At 35.9% G+C, this 25,463-nt stretch overlaps 1 protein-coding gene across 6 annotated transcripts in view; it reads left to right on the top strand.

The window, feature by feature from the left end:
• Positions 1-25,463, top strand: part of CNOT4 (CCR4-NOT transcription complex subunit 4) — a 148,545-nt gene that overhangs the window by 39,574 nt on the left and 83,508 nt on the right. For all 6 annotated transcript variants that reach the window (XM_006929399.4, XM_011280578.4, XM_006929400.4 and 3 more), the window contains exon 2: positions 24,173-24,438. In XM_006929399.4, the coding sequence (XP_006929461.1) occupies positions 24,265-24,438 (174 nt within the window). In that variant the 5' untranslated portion in view covers positions 24,173-24,264. The remainder of the gene's footprint in view (positions 1-24,172; positions 24,439-25,463) is intronic.

The following is a 25,463-nucleotide window of genomic DNA, read 5'->3' as shown; positions in this document are numbered from 1 at the left end:
AGTGGCATCTCATTGGGCTATTCAAAGAAAATAATACAATTTTAAGGTAAATCCTTCACAATTTGAGGTACCGTGTATCACAGAGAACATTTCCTTCCACAAAGCATTTGTTGATGTTACTTTCAAAGATGAATTATCACTTAGACCATGAAGTTTACATTAAAATGTTATTTCTTCCTTCCCTTTTTCCCTTCATCTCCCTTCCCTCCTTTTCTTTTCCTTTTTTTCTTTAACTTTCCACAGTATGTTATTGAAGTACAATCGATATAAAAGTATTGACCTTTAACATGTATATACATACTTGCCTCCAACAGTCAGATCAAGATACGGAACATTTTTATCACTTCAGATAGTTTACTTGTGCCCCTTTCCAGTTAGCACCACAGCCTACCCTTGGAAGAAACCATTCTGGTCTTTTGCTTAGTTTGGCTTATTCTAAAACTTTATTTAATGCACTTAGATACACTCTTTTGTGTTTGGCTTTTTCCTCCCAACATAATAATATTTTTGAGATTTATCAAGATAGTTGTTTGTATCAGTAGTTTCTTTTGTGAAGTAGTATTCCGTTGTATGAACATAACATAGTTTATCCACTCTGCTGTTGATGGATATTTGAATAATCTGGGGGGGGGGGAGGAGGAGGAAGAGGCTATTATGAATATGCTGCTGTTCACCTTTTTTGTACGAATCTTTTCTTAGGCATATGCACTCATTTCACTTGGGTATATATTTAGGAGAAGAATTTCTGGGTTATAGGGTAGGTGTGTGAATAACTTTATTAGAAACTGCTAGTTTCCAAAAGTAGTTGTCCCATTTTACACTCTAATCAAAATGTGGCAGTTCTAGTTGCTTCCTGCCCTCACTAACACTTGGAATTGTTACGTTTATTAATTGTAGCCATTCTGTCTGTGTGTAGTTTTAATAGCTTTTCCCCTGATGAACAGTGCTGTGGAACACATTAAGTGCTTATTGGCTATTTGTGTAAGTTGTATTTTTTATTATTGATTTGTAGGAGTTCTTTTTGTATTTTGGATATGATTTTTTTTGTTAGATCTATGTTTTGTGAATGTTTTCTTACAGTATGCAGCTTGCCTTCATTAACGGTGTCATTTGATGTTACAGAAGGCTTTGATTTTGTTGAAGTCCATTTTAACAATTTTTAATTTTATACCTCTTTATTTTTATGCTGAAAAATCTTTTCCCTCTCCCAAAGCCAGGAAGGTATTCTTCTAAGTATTCTTCTAAAAAGCTTTATGTATTTTTTTTCATTTATTCTTTATTATTTTTCAAATTTTTTAAAATGTTTATTTTTGAGAGAGAGAGAGAGAGAGGGAGGCAGTGTGAGCAGGGGAGGGACAGAGAGAGAGAGGGAGACACAGAATCCGAAGCAGGCTCCAGGCTCTGAGCTGTCAACACAGAGCCCAGTGTGGGGCTTGAACCCATGCTCTGTGAGATCATGACCTGAGCCTAAGTCGGATGCTTAACTGACTGAGCCACCCAGGTCCCTCATTTAGTCTTTAAATTGAATTATTTGTCCCTTTATTTTTTCCATCATTATGTAATCTGTCACTCACATTTAACCCTGCAATTGATCTGAAATTAATTATGTATGTGAGGTAGAGATTCACTTTTTTTCCACAGACAGTCCGTTTCCTCACTGTCTTTCTCCATTGAATTTTATTGGTGTCTGTCCAAAAATAAAGTACCACAAATGCCAGCACTGTTTTAATTGCTGTAATTTTATAGTAAGCTTTGAAATTTGGTTGTGTAAGTTCTCCAACTTTGTTCTTCAAGATTGCTTGAGTATTCTAAGTCCTTTACATTTCCATATAAATTTTAGAATCATCTTGCCTATTTCTAGTTAAATAGCATTGGATTTGGATTTTGGATTTTGGATTTGGAGTTCATTGAATGTATAAATTAATTTGAGGGCAATTGTTATCTTAAAAATACCAAGTTTTTCAATTCATAGACCTTGTGCATCTCCATTTATCTCTTTCACTTCTCTCTATAATATTTTGTGGTTTAATATAGATGTATTTCACATATCTTGTTAAATCTATTCCTAGGTGTTTGTTGTTTTCATTCTATTATAAATGGGATTGTGGCTTTACTTTCTGTCTCCATTGTATATTACTAATAATAGAAATACAATGGATTTTTGTATTTTGCTTTTGTACGTAGTGATCTTGCTAAATTTTAGTTCTAGTAGTCTTTTACCCTCTTTGGATTCTCTATGTATGAAGTCATTTCATATGCAAATATGGACTCATTTTGGTTCTTTACCGATTTTTATATCTTTATTTTTCTTGCATTACTGCACTGACTAGGACATCTAGTAAATGTTGAATGGTTAAGTCCAGAGCACTTAGTCTTGACTTGTTCTTGATTTCAGGGAAAGTGTTTAGAATTTCACCCTTGGGTATGATATTAGCTATAGGCTTTTTAGAGATACTCTTCATCCAACTGAAGAAGTTTCCTTTTATTTCTAATTTGCTGAGAGTTTTTTAAAATCATAAATAGATGTCAAATTTTGTCAAATGCTTTTTCTGCATTTTTTGAGATGATGATGATTTTTTATTCTTTTAATGTAGTGAATTCCACGGACTGATTTTTTTTAATGTTGTCAAGTCAACTTTACATTCCTCATATAGTCATGGTATAATTTCTTTTAACATATTTATTATATTTTGTTTTTAAAGAATTTTTGTTGCTGTGAGGGTTCTGAGTTCAGTAATTTTCTTATGATGTTTTTGTCAGGTTATGCTAATAGAGTATTCTGCCTTTAAAAATGCCTTGGCAAGTGTTTCCTTTTCCACTCTGAAAGAGTTTGTCTAAGTTTGGTATTATTTATTTTTTTAAATATTTGGAAAATTCACCCATGAAGCCCTTTGGAAAGGTTTTTAAAAATAAATTCATGAGGGGCGCCTGGGTGGCTTGGTCAGTTGAGCGTCCAGCTCTTGATTTCGGCCTGGGTTATTTATGATCCCATGCGTATTGTGATTGAGCCCCACATTGGGCTCCACACTGAGGGTGGAAACCTGCTTGGGGTGGGATTCTTTTTCTGTCTCTCTGTCTCTACCTCTGCTCCTCTCCCCCCTCACGTTCTCTCTAAAAATAAAAATAAAAAAAATAAAAATCAAAAATAAATTACATTAACATATAGAGGACAATCAAGATTTTCTGTTCTTGGGTTGGTTTTAGAAACTTGGGTTTTTACAGAATCGAGGCATTTCCTTTTAGTTGTTAAATGTATTGACATCAGGTGGCTTCTGATGTTCTCATTTTTGTTTTTACTATTTATGATATCTGTAATAATGTATTATGACACTGGTAATTTTTTTATACATTGTTTTGTCATAATATTGTCATTTTTGACATATTTTGTCATATATAATATTGCCTGACTTAAAAATTTTATCTAACATTGACTACAACTTCTGGAATGATATTAATAGTAATGATAGCTTTCTATATTGTTCCTGATTTTAGTGGAAATCCCTTTAATGTCTCATCATTAGGATGTATTTGGGTAGATATCCATTATTATGTTATATGATAATCTTCTGTTCTGAGTTTATTAAGAGACTTTATAAGGACAAGATAATTGGATTTTATTGTATAATTTTTTAGCATTTCTTGAGAGGGACAGTTTTTCTTTTGATCTTTTGAGGTGATAAAAATTCTTATTATGATGTTCTTGCACTTCTGGGAAAACTCCACTTATTTTAGTATTGTTGATGTGGTTTTGCTATTTAGGATTTTTGTATGTATGTTTTCATGGGAATGATGTATAGGTTTCCTTTCTCAGATTTTGGTACGAAGTTTATGATCTAGTTCCCTTCTGTATGTTTTTCCCCTCCTTACCACCCTATTTTTCTCCCTCATTCTTTATAGTTATTAGGCACATACTAAGTACAAAGCACATTATAGTTATCCTTGTTCCTTACTGTAGGGCTAATTTATTTATTAAATAGTCTTTGGGAGACATAGTCTTATAAATCTAATTTTGCCATTTGAGCAGACCTTTTCATCTAATAGGTTGTAGTCTGAGTTGTTACTCAGAAACATTAGGCTGGTTCTTCTATGGTTCTTTGATGTAGATTTCTGCTTGGTTAATGTAGCCTTATACATGCCTATTGCTTTAACACAGGATTATCTCATTTAAAAATTTTCAGTTTTGTGCATTAAAGCTTGTAGAAGTATGGCGGGTGTTACAAAACCATTTACCATAATTTGCCTAGTCCCAAAAAATTGGTGAAATGGTAACTGCTGAAGTTATAGCCACTATCAAATTAGACACGTTTACATGTTGTAAGTATAGTAACATATTTTACAGTTATCTACTGCATATTATTATGCATTTATATTGTTAGTATCAGCAGTTTGATTCTTAAACTTTCCTCCCATTAATAGATACACTATAGTTTTCACAGTAGCTGCAGTGGAAGGTAATGATTGCATACTTCATATAGTAAGACTATGTAGCTGTATTGCAAAAACCCCTTATCCTGGGGAGGGGGATGTAGGGAAGGGGATTATAACTGGATAATTAAATGGTGACTTAATTTTAATGTTTTATTTTGGTTATTTGCTCCCTTATTCCCCCTTTCTCCTTCCATCCCTTGCCACCATTATTGATAAAAACTGTTTTCTCTTTAATTAAATCCAGCTGCTTCCCTTGTGATATCACAGTCATTAGTTTACCTTCGGTGGTTTTCCTTTCTTGTTAAAACTTAACTTAGACTAATAATTTTATCTCGCTTTCATGTCTTCACTTTCTTTGCTTTTGCATTTTTTAAATAAAATTTATTTATTTATTCTGAGAGAGAGAGCAGGGGAAAACAGAGAGGGAGAGAGAGAATCCCAGCAGGCTGTGTACAGGCAGAGCCCAACACGGGTTTGAACCCATCAACTGCGAGATCATGACCCTGAGCTGAAATCAAGAGTCTTACCCTGAGCCAAAAGCAATAGTCAGATGCCTGACCAACTGAGCCATTCGACACCCCATGCTTTTGCATTTATTACTCATATTTTACTTTGACTATTCCTTTTTGCACCTCCATCTGAATTTCTTCCTTCTATAGAATATGAAACCATACCCAATTCTAAACTTGTAGGTAATTTTCTCTTATATTTTTGTATATAAATTAGTATGATTATTTGGAATTTCACTGTGGCTCCCAACATCAGGAACATTTTGTAAACGTTTAATAAGTGTTGATTAACATCACTGGGGACAGTTTTACTTAAATGCTTTAACATGTATTATTCAGAATGGTCTTGGTTTTATTGTAGTTTTATGTGGTAGGTAAGTATTTCATGTCAGTATTTCTCAGGTACTGTATTTATTTCCTGAATTTTATCTAATTGGAAAACAAGCCTGTGTCCACAGATTACTTTAGGTTTTGTGAAATTTTATAGTAAGAGCATGGACTAATTTTGTATATCTTAAAATAGTGATAGTAGTTTCCGGTTGCATGCGGGGGCAACTCATTGGGGTCTGTTAAATGCTTGGAATGGACAGAAGCCATTTGTTTAATAGAATACTAAAAAAGATTTCCTCAGGAATAAGGTTAAGAGAAATAGATTTGAAAGAAGTCCAAGACTTAGACTCATGCTAAGGTTGTGAGGATTAGAGCAGGGGTCCCTGCTGCTTGTTTTGTAAGGCCCAAGGGAGTGGTTTTCACATTTTCAAGGGAGTGGTTTTTACATTTTCAAGTGATTAGAAAAATAAAAGTGATATTTTTTGACATGGAAAAATTAAATGAAATTCAAATTTCAGTTGTCCATAAATAAGTTTTATGGGAACACAGCCACACTCGTTTATGTATTGTGTCTGTCTTTGTGTTTTAGCGGCACAGGTGAGTAATTGCAGGTCTGTATGGCCCACAAAGCATAAAATAGTATTCAACCCTTTATAAAAAGTGTTAGCTGACCCCTAGTTTGGAACCTCTTCTCTTTTAGTGAGTGTTAAATTTTTTTTTCTTAATGTTTATTTTTATTTTTGAGAGAGAGAGAAACAGAGTACAAGTGGGAGAGGGCAGAGAGTAAGATAGAGCGGCTGAGCTGTCTGCACAGAGCCGGACATGGGGCTCAAACCCACTAATCGTGAGATCATGACCTGAGCTGAAGTCGGACACTTAGCCACCTGAGCCACCCAGGCGCCCCCAGTGTTAGATATTTTTAATGGGGCTTTTAGGTTTTTTTGTTGTTGTTTTTTAATTTTCTTTTTTTTCTTTATTTTTCTTTTTTTTTTGTTTTATTTTTTAATTTACATCCAAGTTAGTTAGCATATAGTGCTATAATTTCAGAAGTAGATTCCAGTGATTCATCCCCTGTGTATAACACCCAGTGCTCATCCCAACAAATGTCCTCCTTAAGGCTTCTTACCCATTTAGCCCATTCCCTCACCTACAACTCCCTCCAGCAACCCTTAGTTTGTTCTCTTTATTTGAGAGTCTCTTATGTTTTGTCCCCCTCCTTGTTTTCATATCATTTTTGGTTCCCTTCCCTTCCCTTATGTTGATGTTTTGTATCTTAAATTCCTCATTTGAGTGAAGTCATATGATACTTATCTTTCTCTAACTGGCTAATTTGGCTTAGCACAGTACCTTCTAGTTCATTCCACGTTGTTGCAAATGGCAAGATTTCTTTCTTTTTGATAGCCAAGTAATACTCCATTGTATATATAGCACATCTTCTTTATCCATTCATCCACTGATGGCCATTTGGGCTCTTTGCATACTTTGGCTGTTGTTGATAGTGCTGCTATAAACCTTGGGGTGCATGTGTGGGGCTTTTAGTTTCAAAGATAGCAATGGTATAGATGAGTTACTATAGTTTCTATTCCACAATTAAGTAAACAGTATCTTCCATCTCCTCAGAGTTTACATACACATATATATACATGTATATGTTTTAGTCATTTTTTTAACCTATAGGCTTAAATTCCATGCTACTATTTGAAATGTATAATTATTTAAATAGACCATTATGTCTGCAAAAATCAATATAATTTTTAAAAATAGGTAATGTTCTTTTTTTTCTTTCTTTCTTTAAATGTTTACTTATTTTTAGAGAGAGAGAGAATATGAATCCCAAGCAGGCTCCATGCTGTGAACACAGAGCCTGATGTGGTGCTCAATCTCATGAGTCGTGAGATTATTACCTGAGCCAAAGAGCCAGACGTTTAACCGACTGAGCCACCCAGGCACCCCTATAACATTCTTTATAAATTGCTTCACTCTTAGTTGACCATGGACTTTTACTCTTTAACTTTTTATTTTGAAGTATGTGTATACTTATGTGCAATTTAAAGATTAATAAAACAAGCACATTGGAGAGACAGCCTTTGAGTTGGTTGAATAGGTTTGCATTGATAAAGTTTTTTGTGGTTTTTTTTTTTTTAATAAATTTCCTTTTTGGGTAGTGATGACTCATATATTTTACTGTTATAATCAAGCTACTGTGTAATCATGGTCCTTTATTGTTTATAAAATGTTTTATTATTTAAAACATTCTGAACTATATATTCTCTCTGGACTGTCTACAGAAATACAGTTTGTTTGACATTTTATGCTTCAAATAGGAACTAGTTGTACATGTTTAAGGGAGGATTCTGAACCAGTGTACTGTTTTTACATAGTTTCATAGTGTAAAACCGTTACATTCTAGATTTTACTGAGTCACAATAGAAGCATGACACACACAGAGATTAGGGAGGAACAGAACAAACTGGAATATTAATTTTTATCTTATTTTTATAGAAGAATTAATAGCTATTATTTCTGTATCTTAGGCCCCTTAAAAATCTTTTTATTATTCTTTTAATTTTATCATGGATGGTTTGCATGGTAACATATCTAGAAATCCTATAACAATATATCTAGAAATCATATATATAATTATGACAGTTCTGGTAAGTATTTTTTACCCTATTTTTTAAAGTAGTCTCTACACCCATTATGGTGCTGGGACCTGCAGTCCCGGGATTAAAAGTCCCATGCTCTCCCGACTGAATTAGCCAGGCACCCCAATTCTAGGATGTGTTAACAAGCTTGATTTCTGTATTTAGCATTAATGTTAAAATTTACTCTTTTCCATTTAAAAAATCACTTTTTAACCAGATAACTTTTATCTTTCCTCCTTTGTAAATCCTTTCTTTCTTTACCCTTCCATGTCTCACCCAGCCAAAAAATTGAAAGGTGGACTTCTTATTAGTTCGTCAGTGCCTGCCATGAAGTGGAAAGACTGAAGTGGGGGCAGGATAAAACAGTCTGCAGATGGATGAATTAGAACTCATCTCTTGGTGGAAGAGGAGCATTTGATTGGCAGCATGCAACCTGGGATCAGAATTTAGGAGGTGTTAGGGGTGCCTGGGTGGCTCAGTTGGTAAAGTGTCTGACTCGATTTCAGCACAGGTCATGATCTCGCAGATCATGGGTTTGAGCCTCGCATCAAGCTCCACGCAGACATTGAGGAACCTGCTTGGGATTCTCTCTCTCTCCTCTCTCTCTGCCCCTCCCCCAGACATTGAGGAACCTGCTTGGGATTCTCTCTCTCTCCTCTCTCTCTGCCCCTCCCCCAGTCATGTGCCACCCCCCCCCCAATACATAAAAAAGTTAAAAAAAAAAAAGAATTTAGGAGGTGTTAGACTCTAAGTGACTGGGTGACGTTTAGATACGGTTAAAGAAGAGGTCCTACTTAACCATGCTAATAAACATTTTGGTTTTTTGTACTGAGAGGATGAGACTGGCTCTTGGCACTTCAGCTTAGTATTTCTCCTTGGACTGACCTTTTCTCTTATCTGTTACTGCTTGTGTAATGTAAACTGATGTACAGACACATCTGTAAAAGGACTAATTTGAACCCCTGGGTGGCTTAGTTGATCAAGCATCTGACTTCGGCTCAGGTCATGATCTCAAGGTTCGTAGGGTCAAGCCCCATATCGGATCCTCTGTCCTCGTCTGCCCCTGCCCCACTTGTACGTGTTCTCTCTCTCTCTCTCTCTCTCTCTCTCTCTCTCTCTCTCTCTCTTAACATTAAAAACAAAAAATAAATAAAAACTAATTTGTGTTCAGAGTGACTAGGAGGTTTTTAAAGTTTTGATGTCTTGATTCATTTGTTTCAGGTATTTCTCTGGGTCAGTCTTTAAAAACTTCAAAATAGGCACACCCTTCTACGGGGTGCTGCCCTCCCCTCCCCCCCCTCCCCCCCGTATATCTGGGGGGGGTTTGTTTGTTTTTTCTGAATTGAAAATACACTGATACTAGGCACCTCCTTCTGTTGACAACCTGTATAAGTGTGGTAGAGAACTAATTAGCACACTAATTAGTCTCTGCTTTGATTTTATGCAGATTTGATTTTATCTTATTAATAACACTTTCATCAGGCTTAGCCTTTAATTTCTTTAACTCCTAGCTTTCTTTTGAGGAGAATTAAGCTAATGGGAACATGTTGATGCTGATTCTCTAATTATACACTGAAAAGTTTTTTCATCTCATCACTGCATCCTTTTATTTGTCAGTGGCACTTAATTTTTCCCTTTACAAATACAAGTGTTTATTTCCTAAAAACTGGAGAATAGGAGGAAGAAAAGAAACTGTGCGTATTCACCCTGCCAAACATCAGACTTATTTTGGCATTTTCCCTTTGAATCATTCTTCTCTGTACCTCCCCTCATCACATCGTGGGAACTTATAATTTGCTATACATTTGCCTATGGCACAGTGTTGAACACAATAGACATGATCTTTGCACTCAAAGGATTCAAGACTTAGGGGCGTCTGGGTGGCTCAGTCAGTTAAGCATATGACTCTTGATTTCAGCTTGGGTCATGACCCCAGGGTTGTGGGATCTAGCTCCACATAGGCTTGACACTGAGCATGGAACCTGCCTAAGATTCTCTGTTTCCCCTTGCCCCTTTCCCCACTTGCGTGCACTCTCTCTCTCTTAAAAAAAAAAAAAAAGATTCAAAGTTTGGTAACTTTAAAGTTATTTTAAAAATTTAATTTTCTGGGGCGCCTGGGTGGCTCAGTCGGTTAAGCGTCCGACTTCAGCTCAGGTCATGATCTCACGGTCTGTGAGTTCGAGCCCCGCGTCGGGCTCTGTGCTGACAGCTCAGAGACTGGAGCCTGTTTCAGATTCTGTGTCTCCCTCTCTCTCTGACCCTCCCCCGTTCATGATCTGTCTCTCTCTGTCTCAAAAATAAATAAACATTAAAAAATAAAAAAATTTAAAAAAATTAATTTTCTATTATAGAAGAAATGCATTAATATATTCTGTTTACAGAACTCATACATAAGACTCAAGTTTCCAATCCATCCCACTTCTTATCGTTTCTCTAGATGTAGTCACTATTAGCAGACTGTATATAATTTTTTCTATGATTTTTTAATGTAGAAAACATTCTGTAGTACGTGAAGTTAGCTTTTTTCATTCAATATGTTTGTAGGTACCAATCTACCTTAGTCTTTTAAACTGATGTATAGTATGTCATTTTATTGATTTACTGTAATTTTGTCATTTCCTACTGATGGACATTTAGGTTTCCATTTTTTTGCCATTACAACCAGTGCTGGAACTGTTTATACATGCCTTAGTAGATGGAAGATATGGGGAAGTGGAATTAGTAGATCTTAGAGAGTATATGGTTACCCTTGAAGTTTTACTGTTCATATTCCTCTTAAAGTTGGCCTTACAGGAGCTTATCTTATATCACTCTTCTCCTGACATGTTATTGTTTAATATTTTATTTTATGCTTGTTAAAACCAACAAATTATATTGTTCTATAGAGAAGTGCATGATCTAATTTGCATACATTTTTACCATGTTTTTTCCTCACCATCCTTTCTTTAATCTCTGTCCTTGTGAGGTCATCTTCAGGACAAGTTCCTTTAGTGGAGGTCTCTTACTGGTAAACTGTCTGTATTTCTGTTTATTTGTTTTAATTTTTAATTTATCAATTATTTTTAGCTCTTTATCATGGAAATTTTTAAGTATACATGAAAGTAGACCAGTAATGTCATGAAACGCAATTATTTCTAGCCCACAGTTTCTGTAGTTGCCGACATTTTACTATTCTAGTTTCATCTCTTCCCCATTCTGTGTCTCCTTTCCTGCTGAAATATCATATCATGAAGTCTGTAAATATTTAAGAATGTATCTCCTGTAGAAGAGCTTTTAAAAAAGAATAAACATAAAACTACTACTGTACATAACTAACAGTAATTCCCTAATATCATCGAGTATCCAGTCCCTGTGAAAATCTTGATTATCTCAAAAAATGTTTTATGATTTTACTCTTGTTCTTGAGGGTTATTCTTTTCTAGGGGCACAATGGTAGGTTGACAGTAATTTTCGCTCAGTATCTTGGATGTATGTCTTTCCCTTCTGACTTCAGCTGTTGCTGTTGAGAAGTCAGCTGCAATTCTAATTATTCTGTTGGGTGAGAGGTCCTTTTTTAAAGTTGGCTTTCTTGGTACCTTTAGCGTTCTGCAGTTTTGCTATCTTGTAGCTGGATGTGGGTTTGTTGATCCCACTGGATATATTGTGCTCTCTGGGTCTGCAGATTATTTTTAACCATTGTGGGAAACCAGAAGGTATTATCTTTTTCTTTTAAGACTGAAAAAAGTGAGGAATATACAGAAACATGTAAAACATGTACATGTAAAACACGTACAGTTTAACTTTTTTTTTTTTTTTATGTTTTTATTTTTGAGAGAGAGAGCATGAGCGAGGGAGGGACAGGGAGAGAGAGGGAGACACAGAATTGGAAGCAGGCTCCAGGCTCTGAGCTGTCAGCATAGAGCCTGATGTGGGGCTCCAACTCATGAACTGTGAGATCATGACCTGAGCCAAAGTCAGATGCTCAATGACTGAGCTGCCCAGGCTCCCCTTCAGCTTAATTTAAAGCAAACATCTTTATTAAGGTCAAAAATAAAGTATTTCAAGTACCCTCAGCATCACCCACCCCTTTCCCCTACCCAAATACACCTCTTCCTATTCATAACCCTCTCCCTTTCATCCAGAGACACTCAGTCTTCTGGCTTTTGTTATCTTATGTGCAGCCCTAAAATATGTATTTTTGTTTAATTATTGAAATTTATATGACCACAATTATATTCTTCTTGCTTCCTTTGCTCAACATTCTTTTTGTGAGATTCATCTATGTTGTTGTGTAGCTGTAGTTAATTTTCATACAGCCATTATTTCTTCAAATATTTTTTCTTCGCTTCTCCTTGTTTTGTTTCCATTATGTGTATTTTTTTTTCATTATGTGTATGTTGATGCATGTAATGGTGTTGTACTTTTCTCTGAGGCTCTGTTCAGTTTTCTTCTTTACTTTTTCTCTCTCTTCCTTGGATTGCATAATCTTTATTAATCTGTCTTTGATTTTACCAGTTCATTCTTCTGCCAGTTCAAATGCACTATTGAGCCCCTTTAATGACTTTATTTTAGTTATACTTTCCAACTCCAAAATCTCATTGTTTCTTTTTAATAATATCTATCTCTTTGTTGACACTCTATTTGGTGTGATATTGTCATCAGACATTCCTTCTTTAATTATGGTTTTCTTTAGTTCTTTGAATATATGTAAATGGCTCCTTGAAGTCTTTGTTAAATCTTAAATCTGGTGGGTCTCACAGGCAGTTTCTGTTGCCTGCTTTTTTCCTTCTATGTGGGTCATACTTTCCTGTTAACATGTATGGCTTATAATTTCTGGTTGGAAACTGGACATCTTATATAATATTGTACCAGCTCTAGATACTGGTCTTTCCTACCCCTCCCAGGGCTTATTACTGTTATTTGCTTATTTGTTTACTTACTGGATTATTTTAGTGAAGTCTGTTTCCCTCTTGCAAGTGTTAGCCATCTGGTGGTGTTCCTAGGGTGTGCAGATTTGGGTATGCCCACATTCACCCTGGGATTTTTGGCAGGGATCCCTTTCACTGACTCTTTCCTTGACCACACCCAAATGTTAAGCTCCACAAATTGGCACCTGGCTCCTCTGTTGTTTTCAACAGTGCCCTAGGACGTACATTGTTTCTCAGCTGGATCCAAAAACTTTGAACTCACTTGAAGGGACAGTTCTTGAATCAGAGCTTGAAATTTGTTCTGACCTGGGGAGGGCTCATCTCAGCTGTCGTATTTACTCATTCTCCTTATTCTTTCCTGTGAACTAGCTGGTTTACAGGTTAGCCTGTATCTGAATCTCCTCCCAGTTGCCCTTCACCAAGGCCTCCTAGGTTTTGAGATTGCCCTTAGACTTGAACTTCACACTCTGTTGCAGAGTCAGCATTGGAACAGTATTGGATTGGAACAATCTGAGAGAGATTCAGAGCTATCTGTTTTAAGGCCTGCTTTACCTTCCTGGCAAAATCGTTGGCTTGGTTCAGGCTCTGGCATTGGGTGGTAGAGACAGTGTGCGCTTTTCTCTCTGTGCTTCACCCCCGGTTTAGGAACTGAGCCAGTGGGTGTACAGTAGTCTCGGGTCTTCTTTCTTGTCTTGCCTTTCTTGGCGTGGGATTTCTGCTTTACAAAGTAGCTGGGTAGAGGACAGTCTGGGTCCCAGTATTTTTCAACATGTAGCAGCAACATATGACCTCTTCCCTGGGAGTGGCAGTTGAGTGGAAGAGAGGTGCCCTTACCTGCATTTAGCTTTAGCATTAGGTGGTTTCAGGCAGCATGAGAGATGCTGATGGCCTGCCCTTCCTGGGAAGATAGCGGTTGTGGTGAGAGAGCACCCGTTGTTCCTGGCTGCATCAGTCTGAAGTTTCCATCCCACTGAGCTGGTGACGGGGAAGGAAAGAGAGGGAGTAGGTTTTGATTCAACTACTATATAGTCTTTCTGTTTTTCCTGAATTTCAGTAGATTTTCTTGAGAAAATATTTCTTTATTTGCTCATACCTTAGGATTATTTTTCTCTTTTGTGGTCACTAATACATCCCAAAGATGGAGACTAGAATTCGAAACAGAGTAAGAACTTAATAACTATTTATTGAATCAGTCAATAAATGAAGATATAAAAGAACTGTTAAAATGGCAGAAACTTCCTTGGTCAGCCATCTGACTTTTCTAATAAAGTTAAAACCTTCAGTTTTGATGTACTGGATACAATTAGAACAACCAATTAGCTTTTTTTTTTTTTTTTAATCTTTATTTTAGAGAGAGAGAAAGAGACAGCACATGTACAGGGGAGCGGTAGAGAAAGAGGGAGACACAAAATTGGAAGCAGGCTCTGAGATGTCAGCGCAGAGCCCATGGCAGGGCTCTAACCCACGGACCATGAGATCATGACCTGAGCCACCCAGGTGCCCCACAACCAGTTAGCTTTCTTGATAAGAGAGCCTAAATATGCTTTTACCTTTTCTTTTTTAAACTTCCCTCCTTTATTTTTTTTTTCAATATATGAAATTTATTGTCAAATTGGTTTCCATACAACACCCAGTGCTCATCCCAAAAGGTGCCCTCCTCAATACCCATCACCCACCCTCCCCTCCCTCCCACCCCCCATCAACCCTCAGTTTGTTCTCAGTTTTTAACAGTCTCTTATGCTTTGGCTCTCTCCCACTCTAACCTCTTTTTTTTTTTTCCTTCCCCTCCCCCATGGGTTTCTGTTAAGTTTCTCAGGATCCACATAAGAGTGAAAACGTATGGTATCTGTCTTTCTCTGTATGGCTTATTTCACTTAGCATCACACTCTCCAGTTCCATCCATGTTGCTACAAAGGGCCATATTTCGTTCTTTCTCATTGCCATGTAGTACTCCATTGTGTATATAAACCACAATTTCTTTATCCATTCATCAGTTGATGGACATTTAGGCTCTTTCCATAATTTGGCTATTGTTGAGAGTGCTGCTATCAACATTGGGGTACAAGTGCCCCTATGCATCAGTACTCCTGTATCCCTTGGGTAAATTCCTAGCAGTGCTACTGCTGGGTCATAGGGTAGGTCTATTTTTAATTTTCTGAGGAACCTCCACACTGTTTTCCAGAGTGGCTGCGCCAATTTGCATTCCCACCAACAGTGCAAGAGGGTTCCCGTTTCTCCACATCCTCGCCAGCATCTATAGTCTCCTGATTTGTTCATTTTGGCCACTCTGACTGGCATGAGGTGATATCTGAGTGTGGTTTTGATTTGTATTTCCCTGATGAGGAGCGATGTTGAGCATCTTTTCATGTGCCTGTTGGCCATCCGGATGTCTTCTTTAGAGAAGTGTCTATTCATGTTTTCTGCCCATTTCTTCACTGGGTTATTTGTTTTTCGGGTGTGGAGTTTGGTGAGCTCTTTATAGATTTTGGATACTAGCCCTTTGTCCGATATGTCATTTGCAAATATCTTTTCCCATTCCGTTGGTTGCCTTTTAGTTTTGTTGGTTGTTTCCTTTGCTTTGCAGAAGCTTTTTATCTTCATAAGGTCCCAGTAATTCATTTTTGCTTTTAATTCCTTTGCCTTTGGGGATGTGTCAAGTAAGAGATTGCTACGGCTGAGGTCAGAGAGGTCTTTTCCTGCCTTCTCCTCTAGGGTTTTGATGGTTTCCTGTCTCACATTCAGGTCCTTTATCCATTTTGAGTTTATTTTTGTGAATGGTGTGAGAAAGTGGTCTAGTTTCAACCTTCTGCATGTTGCTGTCCAGTTCTCCCAGCACCATTTGTTAAAGAGACTGTCTTTTTTCCATTGGATGTTCCTTCCTGCTTTGTCAAAGATGAGTTGGCCATACGTTTGTGGGTCTAGTTCTGGGGTTTCTATTCTATTCCATTGGTCTGTGTATCTGTTTTTGTGCCATAAACTTCCCTCCTTTAAAAGACTAGTCATTGTTAAGTTCTGCTTACTATTCTTTAAGTAGTACAAGTCTTTCCGGAAGTGGTTTAAAATACTTTTTATTTGGGGGTGCCTGGGTAGTTCAGTCGGTTGAGTGTCCGACTTTGGCTCAGGTCATGATCTCACAGCTTGTGAGTCCGAGCCCCGCATCAGGCTCTGTGCTGATAGCTCAGGGCCTAGAGCCTGCTTCAGGTTCTGTGTCTCCCTCTCTCTCTCTGCCCCTTCCCCGCTTGTACTCTGTCTCTTAAAAATGAATAAACGTTAAAAATTAAAAATACTTTTTATTTGAGTCATCTTTACGTTTTTTAATGTTTATTTTTGAGAGTGCGAGAGAGAGAGAGCACAAGTAGAGGAGGGACAGAGAGAGGGAGACAGAATATGAAGCAGGCTCTAGGCTCTGAGCTGTCCACACAGAGCCAAATCTGGGGCTCAAACTCATGAACCGTGAGATCATGACCTGAGCCAAAGTCAATCAACCGACTGAGCCATCCAGGCACCCCTTACTTGAATCACTTTAAATGTATATGGAAACTTTTTTCCCCCCACAGGAAGGAAACTTGTAGCAAATCTTTTTTCTTTAAATTGATACACCTAGATAATCGATTTTTAATACATTTTAATTGTGATATTGTTGGGGTGCCTGGGTGGCTCAGTCAGTTAAGCATCTGACTTTGGCTCAGGTCATGATCTCATGGTTCATGATCTCGAGCCCCACATCAGGCTCTGTGCTCTCAGCTCAGAGCCTGGGCCCTACTTCAGATTCTGTGTCTCCCTCTCTGCTCCTCCCCTGCTAGTGCTCTGTCTCAAAAATAAATAAACATTAATTTTCATATTGTTAAATTTTGAAATATGTATTTGTATGCAAAGTGTTAGATTTCTTTATTGCTTTATTTGAATGATTTGTCATCTTGGATGTCTTTGATTTGTTCAGCTGATAAATTGGTGGATTTTAACGAACAACTCTCCCAAAATCAATGATCATATTCCTCTAACTGCAAACAAATGCATGCAAGTTAGCAAATTGCTTTTTTTTTCCTTTTTAGTATCGAGCCCTGAATCATAAGAAAATAGAAAAACTTTTGCTTTATCAGTGAGATGTTCAGAGAAGTCTGTTATTGTATCTAATGTATATTTGCTATGCATAGATTTGTAAAGGTTGCCAGTTTTATTCAGCGAGTCTTAAAATAGGTACTTACCCATTTATGGATGAGTAGACAAGTACTTCCCCTTCCTTCCTTTTCTTCCCTCTTTCTTGCTCTCCTTCCACTTGACAAATATTTATATGCCAGAAACGATTTTAAGATTTTTGGATATGCTAATAAGTAAGACCGTCTTTGCCCTCATGGTGGTTACTTTCTACTGGAGAAAGATTCTGTTCATCTCCTTCCACCCTTAGCTGCCTCTTCTGTGAAAAATACTTAGGGGACGTGTTATAGTATGTGAGATGACTTGGATGCTGATTTTGACTTACATCTTCCAAAAGTAAAATAATTTACTAAATGAGGAACACATCGGTGGAGAGGTAGAAGGCAGTCCCATATAATTGATTTTTTGGTGTAATGACATCTTAACCTTTAGGAAGGAGACTTTAAATTCTTAGGTAGATATTTCCAAAAACAGAGATAAGCCTTCTTGCTGCTCCTAAAGGTCATACAAACAGTCTTGAGTTCCATAGTGTATGTATATTCATGGTATATGTATGCTGGTAGTTTGGTACTTAATTTAAAAGGGGAAGATGTATTGTTGATATTTAAGTAACATGTTTTGTAAGATAAAAGCCTAGTACAGAAACAATGGACAACTTAGAGTGTCATTTCCGATTTTTGAAAACGGTTGTCAGTCATAAGTGACATACAACAAATAATTTATTCCTTTTGTTCAGTTTTCTTTGATCAAATAAGTGAATACTTACTATTTACCACCAGCCATTTTGTAACTGCTTGGTCTATCATTGTAAATATGATATACCAGGTAATTGCCTTCCTGAAGTTTCCATTCCAGTGACAGTGGACTGAGAACGGACTGATTGTTAAAGAAATAAGAATTTCACAGTTATAAAACAGTAATTGAGTAAACTCTAAGTGGGGTGGTGTACTTTATTACAGATTTTAAAACATGTTCATTTATAGTTTTGTGCATATATTGAATGTATGGTTTTTATGGACACTTAAGATGCTATTCTAGATACTTATCAAAGTGTGTGTATGGATGTCATATCTATAAATAGATTTCCATTATGTGTTGTTACAGTGTATGCATACTTTTGGTTGTATAGTTTATTCAGGAGTGTAACTTTTATGTAACTATTCAATGGAATTGCATCATATACACATTTAACTTATGACAAATTAAGCTACTAGGTAGGAAAAAAATTAAAATATTAATGACTTTAAATATGGAACCACAGACTCAGTTTTTTCAAAAGTGCTGTTTATTCTGTACCACATTTAAGTGTATAGTTTATATTTTTATTGATTTTTATAATAATAAAATAAATGTAAGCTAAAATATGTCATTTTAAGTGTACAGTTGGGTGGCATTAAGTACATTCACGATGCTGTGTAAGTATCACCACTTTGTGTTTCTAAAACCTTTTTTACCATCCCAAACAGAAACTCTATATCCAGTAAACAATAACTTCCCATTCTCCCTCCCCTCAAGCCTGGCAACCTCTATTCTACTTTCTGCGTGAAAGAATTTTAGATACCTCATATCAGTGGAATCATAAAATATTTATATTTTTGTGACTGACTTATTTCACTTAGTATAATGTTTTCAAGGTTCATCTACATTGTAGCATGCATCAGAATTTTATTCTTTTATGGCTGAATAATATCTGTGTATACACTACATTTTCCATTCATCTCTTGATGGACACTTGGGTTGTTTCCATCTTTGGCTATTGTGAATAATGCCGCTGTGAGCTTTGCTGTACAAGTATCTGTTCAAGGTCCCTGCTTTCGGTTTGTTGGGTGTATATCCAGAAATGGATCACATACTAATTCTCTGTTTAACTTTTTGAGAAACTACCAAACTATTTTCCATAGTGGCTGCAGCACTTTATATTTTACAATTAAGGTTTTTTTAATTTAATTTAATTATTTTTAAAAATATTTTTATTTAATTCACATCCAAGTTAGCTTATAGTGCAACTTACAGTTATGTTTTTGTATACATTTTTTTGAACAGGGTCCTATGCACAGATCCATGGATGAAGCACTTTATGAGTGATTTTTGAGCATGGCATGATTTTTATTATGTGTACTTACTATATGGAATGTGAGCTCTTTGGTGTTTCAGGAGCACTATTATTTATGTCAGAATTTATACTGTATTGTGGTATTAGTGGCAGTTGATACAGAGAACAAGAACTCAGGTAACGAGGTAGAGATTTTCCGTAGTTGAAGTTTTTGAAAAAGTAACATTTTTACTTTTTGGAAACTTGCACTTCATACACCAAGATATGCAGCTGTGGCTTCATTGATCATAATTTCTGCCTTAACCATGTTGGAAAGGGCATGGGTTCTGAAGATGGGGATCTTACTTTTGATTTGTGTGTTTAGCACTTATATCCAGCGTCACCACTTAGCCTCAGTTTCATATATAGAGGGGGGTAATGTATTCTTACCAAGTCACTGTGAATTTTACATGGTGTATGTGAAAATGTACTCTTTTTTTTTTTTTTGCACAATTAGTTACTGAATCAAAACCAAATCACTTTTGTCCTAAGAACCCCCACACCTCATTTAGGAAGTCATTGACTTTCCTTTTTCATTTAAAAATATCTTTTCTTTCTACCTCTTATCCCTTTATAAATCTAATTGTGCTTTATTTTATTTTATTTTATTTTATTTTATTTTGGAAAGGGCATTCTTTTTTTTTTAATTTTTTAAATTTGAGATAGAGTGTGTGCACACATGTGCAGGACGGACAGACAAAGGAGGAAGAGAGAGAATCCCAAGTAGGCTCCACACTTGTCAGCACAGAGCCTGATGTGGGTCTTAAACTCACAGACCTTGAGATCATGACCTGAGCTGAAATCAAGAGTTGAACACTTACCAACTGAGCCACCGAGGTGCCCCTTGTTTTGTTTTATTTTTATTTTAATATTAATTGACTGGCTTATGAAGTAAAATTATTCTTCCCTAAATGAAAATTTGGGCTAAAGTGTTTGGAGGGGAGAGAGTTTATTGCAAAGCTTATTTTAAAAGTTTGGTTCAGGGCGCCTTGGTGGCTCTGTCGGTTAAACTTCCAACTTCGGTTCAGCTCATGATCTCGCAGTTTGTGATTTCGAGCCCCAGGTTGGGCTCTGTGCTGACAGCACATCCTGGAGCCCACTTAGAGTTCTGTGTCTCTTCCTCTCTCTGCGCCTCCCCTACCCCTGCTCACTCACTCTGTCTCTGTCTCTGTCTCTCTCTCTTGAAAATAAACATTCAAAAAAATTTTAAAGCTTAGTTCAGTGGGTTTAACAGAAATTTCTCTATACTTGACATTTCATTTAATTATGCATGTCAGCATTTTTCAGATGAAAAAATTGAATCCTACGGCTTTTGAGTGTCTTATCCAAGATTATATAGCTATTTAGTGGAAGGGATGAGGCAGAAATCTGTTCTTTTACCTTATATTCCAATGTTCTACCACATTAGCCTTCCCTCTTAGATTTCACCATTTATATGATTACTTGGGCACATCTCCATGGTACTAGAAGTGTGTAAAATGCACTTGCCCTTGTATTAATCATCTTAAGGGACTTCTTGCTGTTTTGTCCCTTTTCCTCTAAACTGGAAGATACATACTGTCGCAGACTTTTAAAAAATTTTTTATGAAACAGAAGCAATCAAAAAGCAAACTTCAGTATGTCATGTTTTATTTATGGTAATTTACTCTAGAAAGCTTTTCAATTCATAAATCCCAGTGTATTGTTTTCCTTCCCAGCATCCCATAAATTACTCCACTAAAACTTGAGTAAGCTATTGTTATGAAAGTAATGTCCTGTCGTCAGAAGTACATTAGAAGTGTAGATAGCACCCCTTGATTAGTTTCCTGTTGGTGAAACCAGTGTTTGAGTGGGTGTTTTCTACAGGTACAGTTTGGAACATTCAAGTTGGAGGAGCTGATAGAAATTAGTTCTAAACCCCATTTTCTATATGAAGAAACTGATAGTGACACAATTGGCTCTTGCAAACCAGGATTCCTGAATTGTTTATAAATATGTATTCTGTCTTTTAAAAAAAAAAACTTTTATTTTAAAATACAGAATGATAGGAAAGTATTTCATTTTTTTCCTTCTAATTATTAAAAGACAGATTTAACTTAATTTTTCAAAAGGTGATGAAAGTAATTTCCTTTTTTTTAAGGTTTGTGTTTGAAATGCAAAAATATTTTGTAACAAATCAGATAATATAGGTTTTTCTAAAATAAAATTTTGAAAATAAAATTAATTTCAGAAAAAAACTGTCCTGCTTACCTCCATTTTGTCTTTTTTGACATGGTAACACTTTTGTGTAAAATCTTTTATGTGCTTTATTTTCTTAGAGAAACATCAAATATATACACATACAGGATTTACATATTTATATCGAAGTAATTGTATATTTGTGTTGGTTAGTCTCCAGCTTGCTTTTACAAATTAAAAACTCAAAACTGTATGTAATAGCTTCTGATTTGATATACTCAGTTTATGCCTATATCATTATTTAGTTAATGATTTCCCAGCTGATGGACTGTTACTTTGCGGTTCTCTAGGAACAGCTGCAAATCACAGAGCAAAGTACTTAGGTGCACAGGTGCAAGTATTTCTGTAGGATAGATTCTAAGGTGGTGTGAAGGCATGGTTAACGGCACGGATTCTGGGGCTAAGACTTCCTGGAATAAATCTAGGTTGCACCACTTAATAGCTGTGCAACGTAAGGCAAGGTACTCTTTGTGCTCTCATTTCCTCTGCAAAGAATTTAGATCAGTGATAATCTTTACTTTCTGAGGAGACTGTCTTCTTGGATAGGTTGATGGGGGGAAAATGTTGTCTCCCTATTTACTAACTAAAGAGATTGATCATCTTTTCATATGTTGTAATTAATTTGTAATTCTGTGAATTACTCATCATCTTCTGTTCTCGTTATTTTGTTTGACTTAATTGCCTTTTTAAAATTGCTTTTTGAAATATTTTGGACTCTAACACTTCATTATATGTAGTGAATATATCTTTTACTCTGTTGCTTACCTTTAATTTTTTTTGTTTTCTTTCTACATTGCTAAATCTATCTTTTAAGGCTTCTGAATTATTGTTTTCGCTTAGGAAGACCTTCTGTATCACAAGACTTTTAAAAATTCTATTTTTTTTCTTATACTTTAGTCTGTTTATTTCAATGTATGGATCTTTATACAGATGATTCGGGTTTGATAATAGAATAGATATATACCATTTTTTTCCTTAAAATAGATAAAACAGAATTTTATCATTGCTTTTTAAACTGGTCTCTCCTTGCTATATTGATTTGTACTGTCACTTTTACCAAATATTAAAATCTCATAAATTCATGGTTCTGTTTCTAGAGTCTTTATTTAGGTTCATTGATTTTTTGTCTGTATTTGTTCCCATATCAAAATTTTATTTTTTTCCGTATCATATTTTAAAATTACTTTTCCTTTGTAGTCAGTTCAGTATCTGACAGCACAAATTCCCTCATTTTCCCCCAGAAGTTTCAAAGCAATTTGTATGCATTTACTCTTTCATGTGTAAACTTTAGAATCAGTTTGTTGAATTATGTTTAAAAAAAAAAACAACAAACCTGAGTTATTTTGACAAAGATGGCATTGACTTATATTTTGCGTACTGTTAAAAATAGCGATTTCAACCTAATGTTTTAATTTACCATTGACTTTAACCTAGATTATTACCCAGGTATTTTCAATTGTCCATAATCTAAAGAGATAAATTAATTTTAGTAATTCTTTTTTTCTTTAAGTGTATTTATTTACTTTGAGAGAGAGAGAGATGGGAGGGGCAGAGAGAGGGGAAGAGAGAGAGAATCCCAAGCAGTCTGGAGCCCATTGTAGGGCTCACACCCACAAACTGTGAGATCATGACCCGAGTGTAAACCAAGAGTCATCTGACTGAGCCACCCAGGCACCCCAATAAGTTATTTAATTTTTATTCATTTATTTATTTTTCCTTTCTAAAAAATGACTTTATTTACAGGGTTAGCCTTGGAGAAAAGACTTTCATGTCAAAAGGAACACTTGAAATATTCTTTTCTAGATGCAGAGATATTTTGAAGTCACAGGCATTGTCAGGAATACATCTTAGAAAAATTACCAAATCATTTTCTAAAGTGCCCTTCAGATGTTATGGTTTTTAATATTCTGAAATTTTATGGTATGTAGAAAACCCACATTGAAACCCACTATTTATAGAGTATCTCAGTTTATTTTTTTATTTTTTAAATATAAAATCATTTAATTTTTTTTAGTTTTTTTTTTTTTAATGTTTTTATTTATTTTTGAGACAGAGAGAGAGACAGAGGATGAGCAGGGGAGGGGCAGAGAAACAGGGAGACACAGAATCCAAAGCAGGCTCCAGGCTCTGAGTGGTCAGCACAGAGCCCGAATTGAGCTCGACGTCATGAACCACGAGATCATGACCCGAGCTGAAGTTGGACACTTAACTGACTGAGCCACCCAGGCACCCCTAAAAACTATTTAATTTTTTAAAAGACTTTGGAATACGGAATCTATTTGGTTCTTTTCCCCTTCCTGTTTTTTGTACAATTTTGTAGCATTACCATAGAAATGCTTTTTATGTGCTTATTTTACCAGAAATTTTCATTGACATAATATACATATTTGGTTGTATACATTGGGTTCTTTGGCGTATTTTTCAGGTCTTTGTTTTCTGTGGTAAAGGTTTGATATTAACATGTAATTATAGATGACTGAAACCTTTTCTGTTTCTTTATTTTGTAAACATAATTATTTTCTGACACATTTTAGAATACTATAATACTCCTTCGGTTATGTTGGCAGTGTTATTAACTTTTAGGTCAAAGACTGTTTAAAGTGTATTTTAAGGATGTGTATTATTTATTCCCCTAAAATGTGCTGTGATTTAGTACTAGATGTAGAAAAAAGAAAGTTCTTTTGTTTTTATATTGAATCCAAAAGGTGAATAATGCTAGACTTTATTTTGACCTTCAAAAAAAAAAATTTCAGAATTCCATTCTGAAATCTCTTCTGAGATGATAGCAGAATTTGTTTAATATTTTCCAAATTTTTTGATAATATGATTCCTGATGCTTGAAATGCCATTTTCAGTAGTAAACAGTATGTTTTGTTTCTTGTCATGCAGGTCTTTGAAGTTCTACAGTCTAGTTCTCAGTGCTGAACTTCCTTCTCCCTTAAGTTATTATAAACTTTTGCTGCTGTTCAATAATCGTGAAGATGTCTCGCAGTCCTGATGCGAAGGAAGACCCTGTGGAATGTCCTCTTTGCATGGAGCCCTTGGAGATAGATGATATCAACTTTTTCCCTTGCACCTGTGGCTATCAGATTTGCCGATTTTGTTGGCATCGAATTCGCACTGATGAAAATGGGCTTTGTCCTGCATGTAGAAAGGTAAATACTTCAGAGTAACTTTGTGTAGTTTTTTCCTCCCATGCTTATGAATAAGTAGATTTATTTATTTATTTATTTATTTAACCTAATGAGTAAGTAGATTTAAAAGAATCTACAAACATCAGGTGGTTTTATGTGTAGCCTTATATTTTTAAGATACAATGAAATAGTATGACCTTGGTAAAGTCATATAATCTATCTGGTTAACCTTTAGTTTTCCTATCTGGAGAAATTAAAAAGATCCGCGGAACTGGATGTTCAAGAGAATTAGGAGTAGGGAGGCAGTGGGTTTAGGTAGGATGGTGTGAAATTGGAAAAAACACTTTCACCTGGGTGGAAATTCACTTTAATTTTCTAGTACAAAATAGGGAAGATGGTTTGATGCTTACTAAAAGAGGTTATGGGTTAAAATGACAGAGAAATCCTGGTTCAGAAGGTAATGGTTACTCATTTGTTGAGTCCTTATGATAACTCGAGGCTGTAATGCTGTTTCTGTTGTACGTTGAAAGTAGGCCTTTTAAGTACCTTGTCCCCAGGTATCATCAGCTAGTGGGCAGTAGGTTTGAAATTCAAATATAAGGCTAAAAAATTCTGTGAGTTTTAATCTTTCTGGGTCTTGTTTAAATAAGTAGGCATAGGGGCACCTGGGTGGCGCAGTCGGTTAAGTGTCCGACTTCAGCCAGGTCACGATCTCGCGGTCCGTGAGTTCGAGCCCCGCGTCAGGCTCTGGGCTGATGGCTCAGAGCCTGGAGCCTGCTTCCGATTCTGTGTCTCCCTCTCTCTCTGCCCCTCCCCCGTTCATGCTCTGTCTCTCTCTGTCCCAAAAATAAATAAACGTTGAAAAAAAAATTAAAATAAATAAATAAATAAATAAATAAATAGGCAGGCATAATAGTTACAGTGTAGTTACAGTGTAACATAATAGTTACACTTAATAGAGTGAGTAGGATTGCTGCATTTTATTTTGAAGGTGACCTAGGGCTTAATGCAAATATCTATTTCTTTTGCTTTTGTTTTCCGGTGTC

This window comes from Felis catus, chromosome A2, assembly GCF_018350175.1.
Source record: "Felis catus isolate Fca126 chromosome A2, F.catus_Fca126_mat1.0, whole genome shotgun sequence".
Classification (NCBI taxonomy): Eukaryota; Metazoa; Chordata; class Mammalia; order Carnivora; family Felidae; genus Felis; species Felis catus.
Note: the sequence above shows the minus strand (reverse complement) of the source record. Positions and strands in the feature narration are given on the sequence as shown.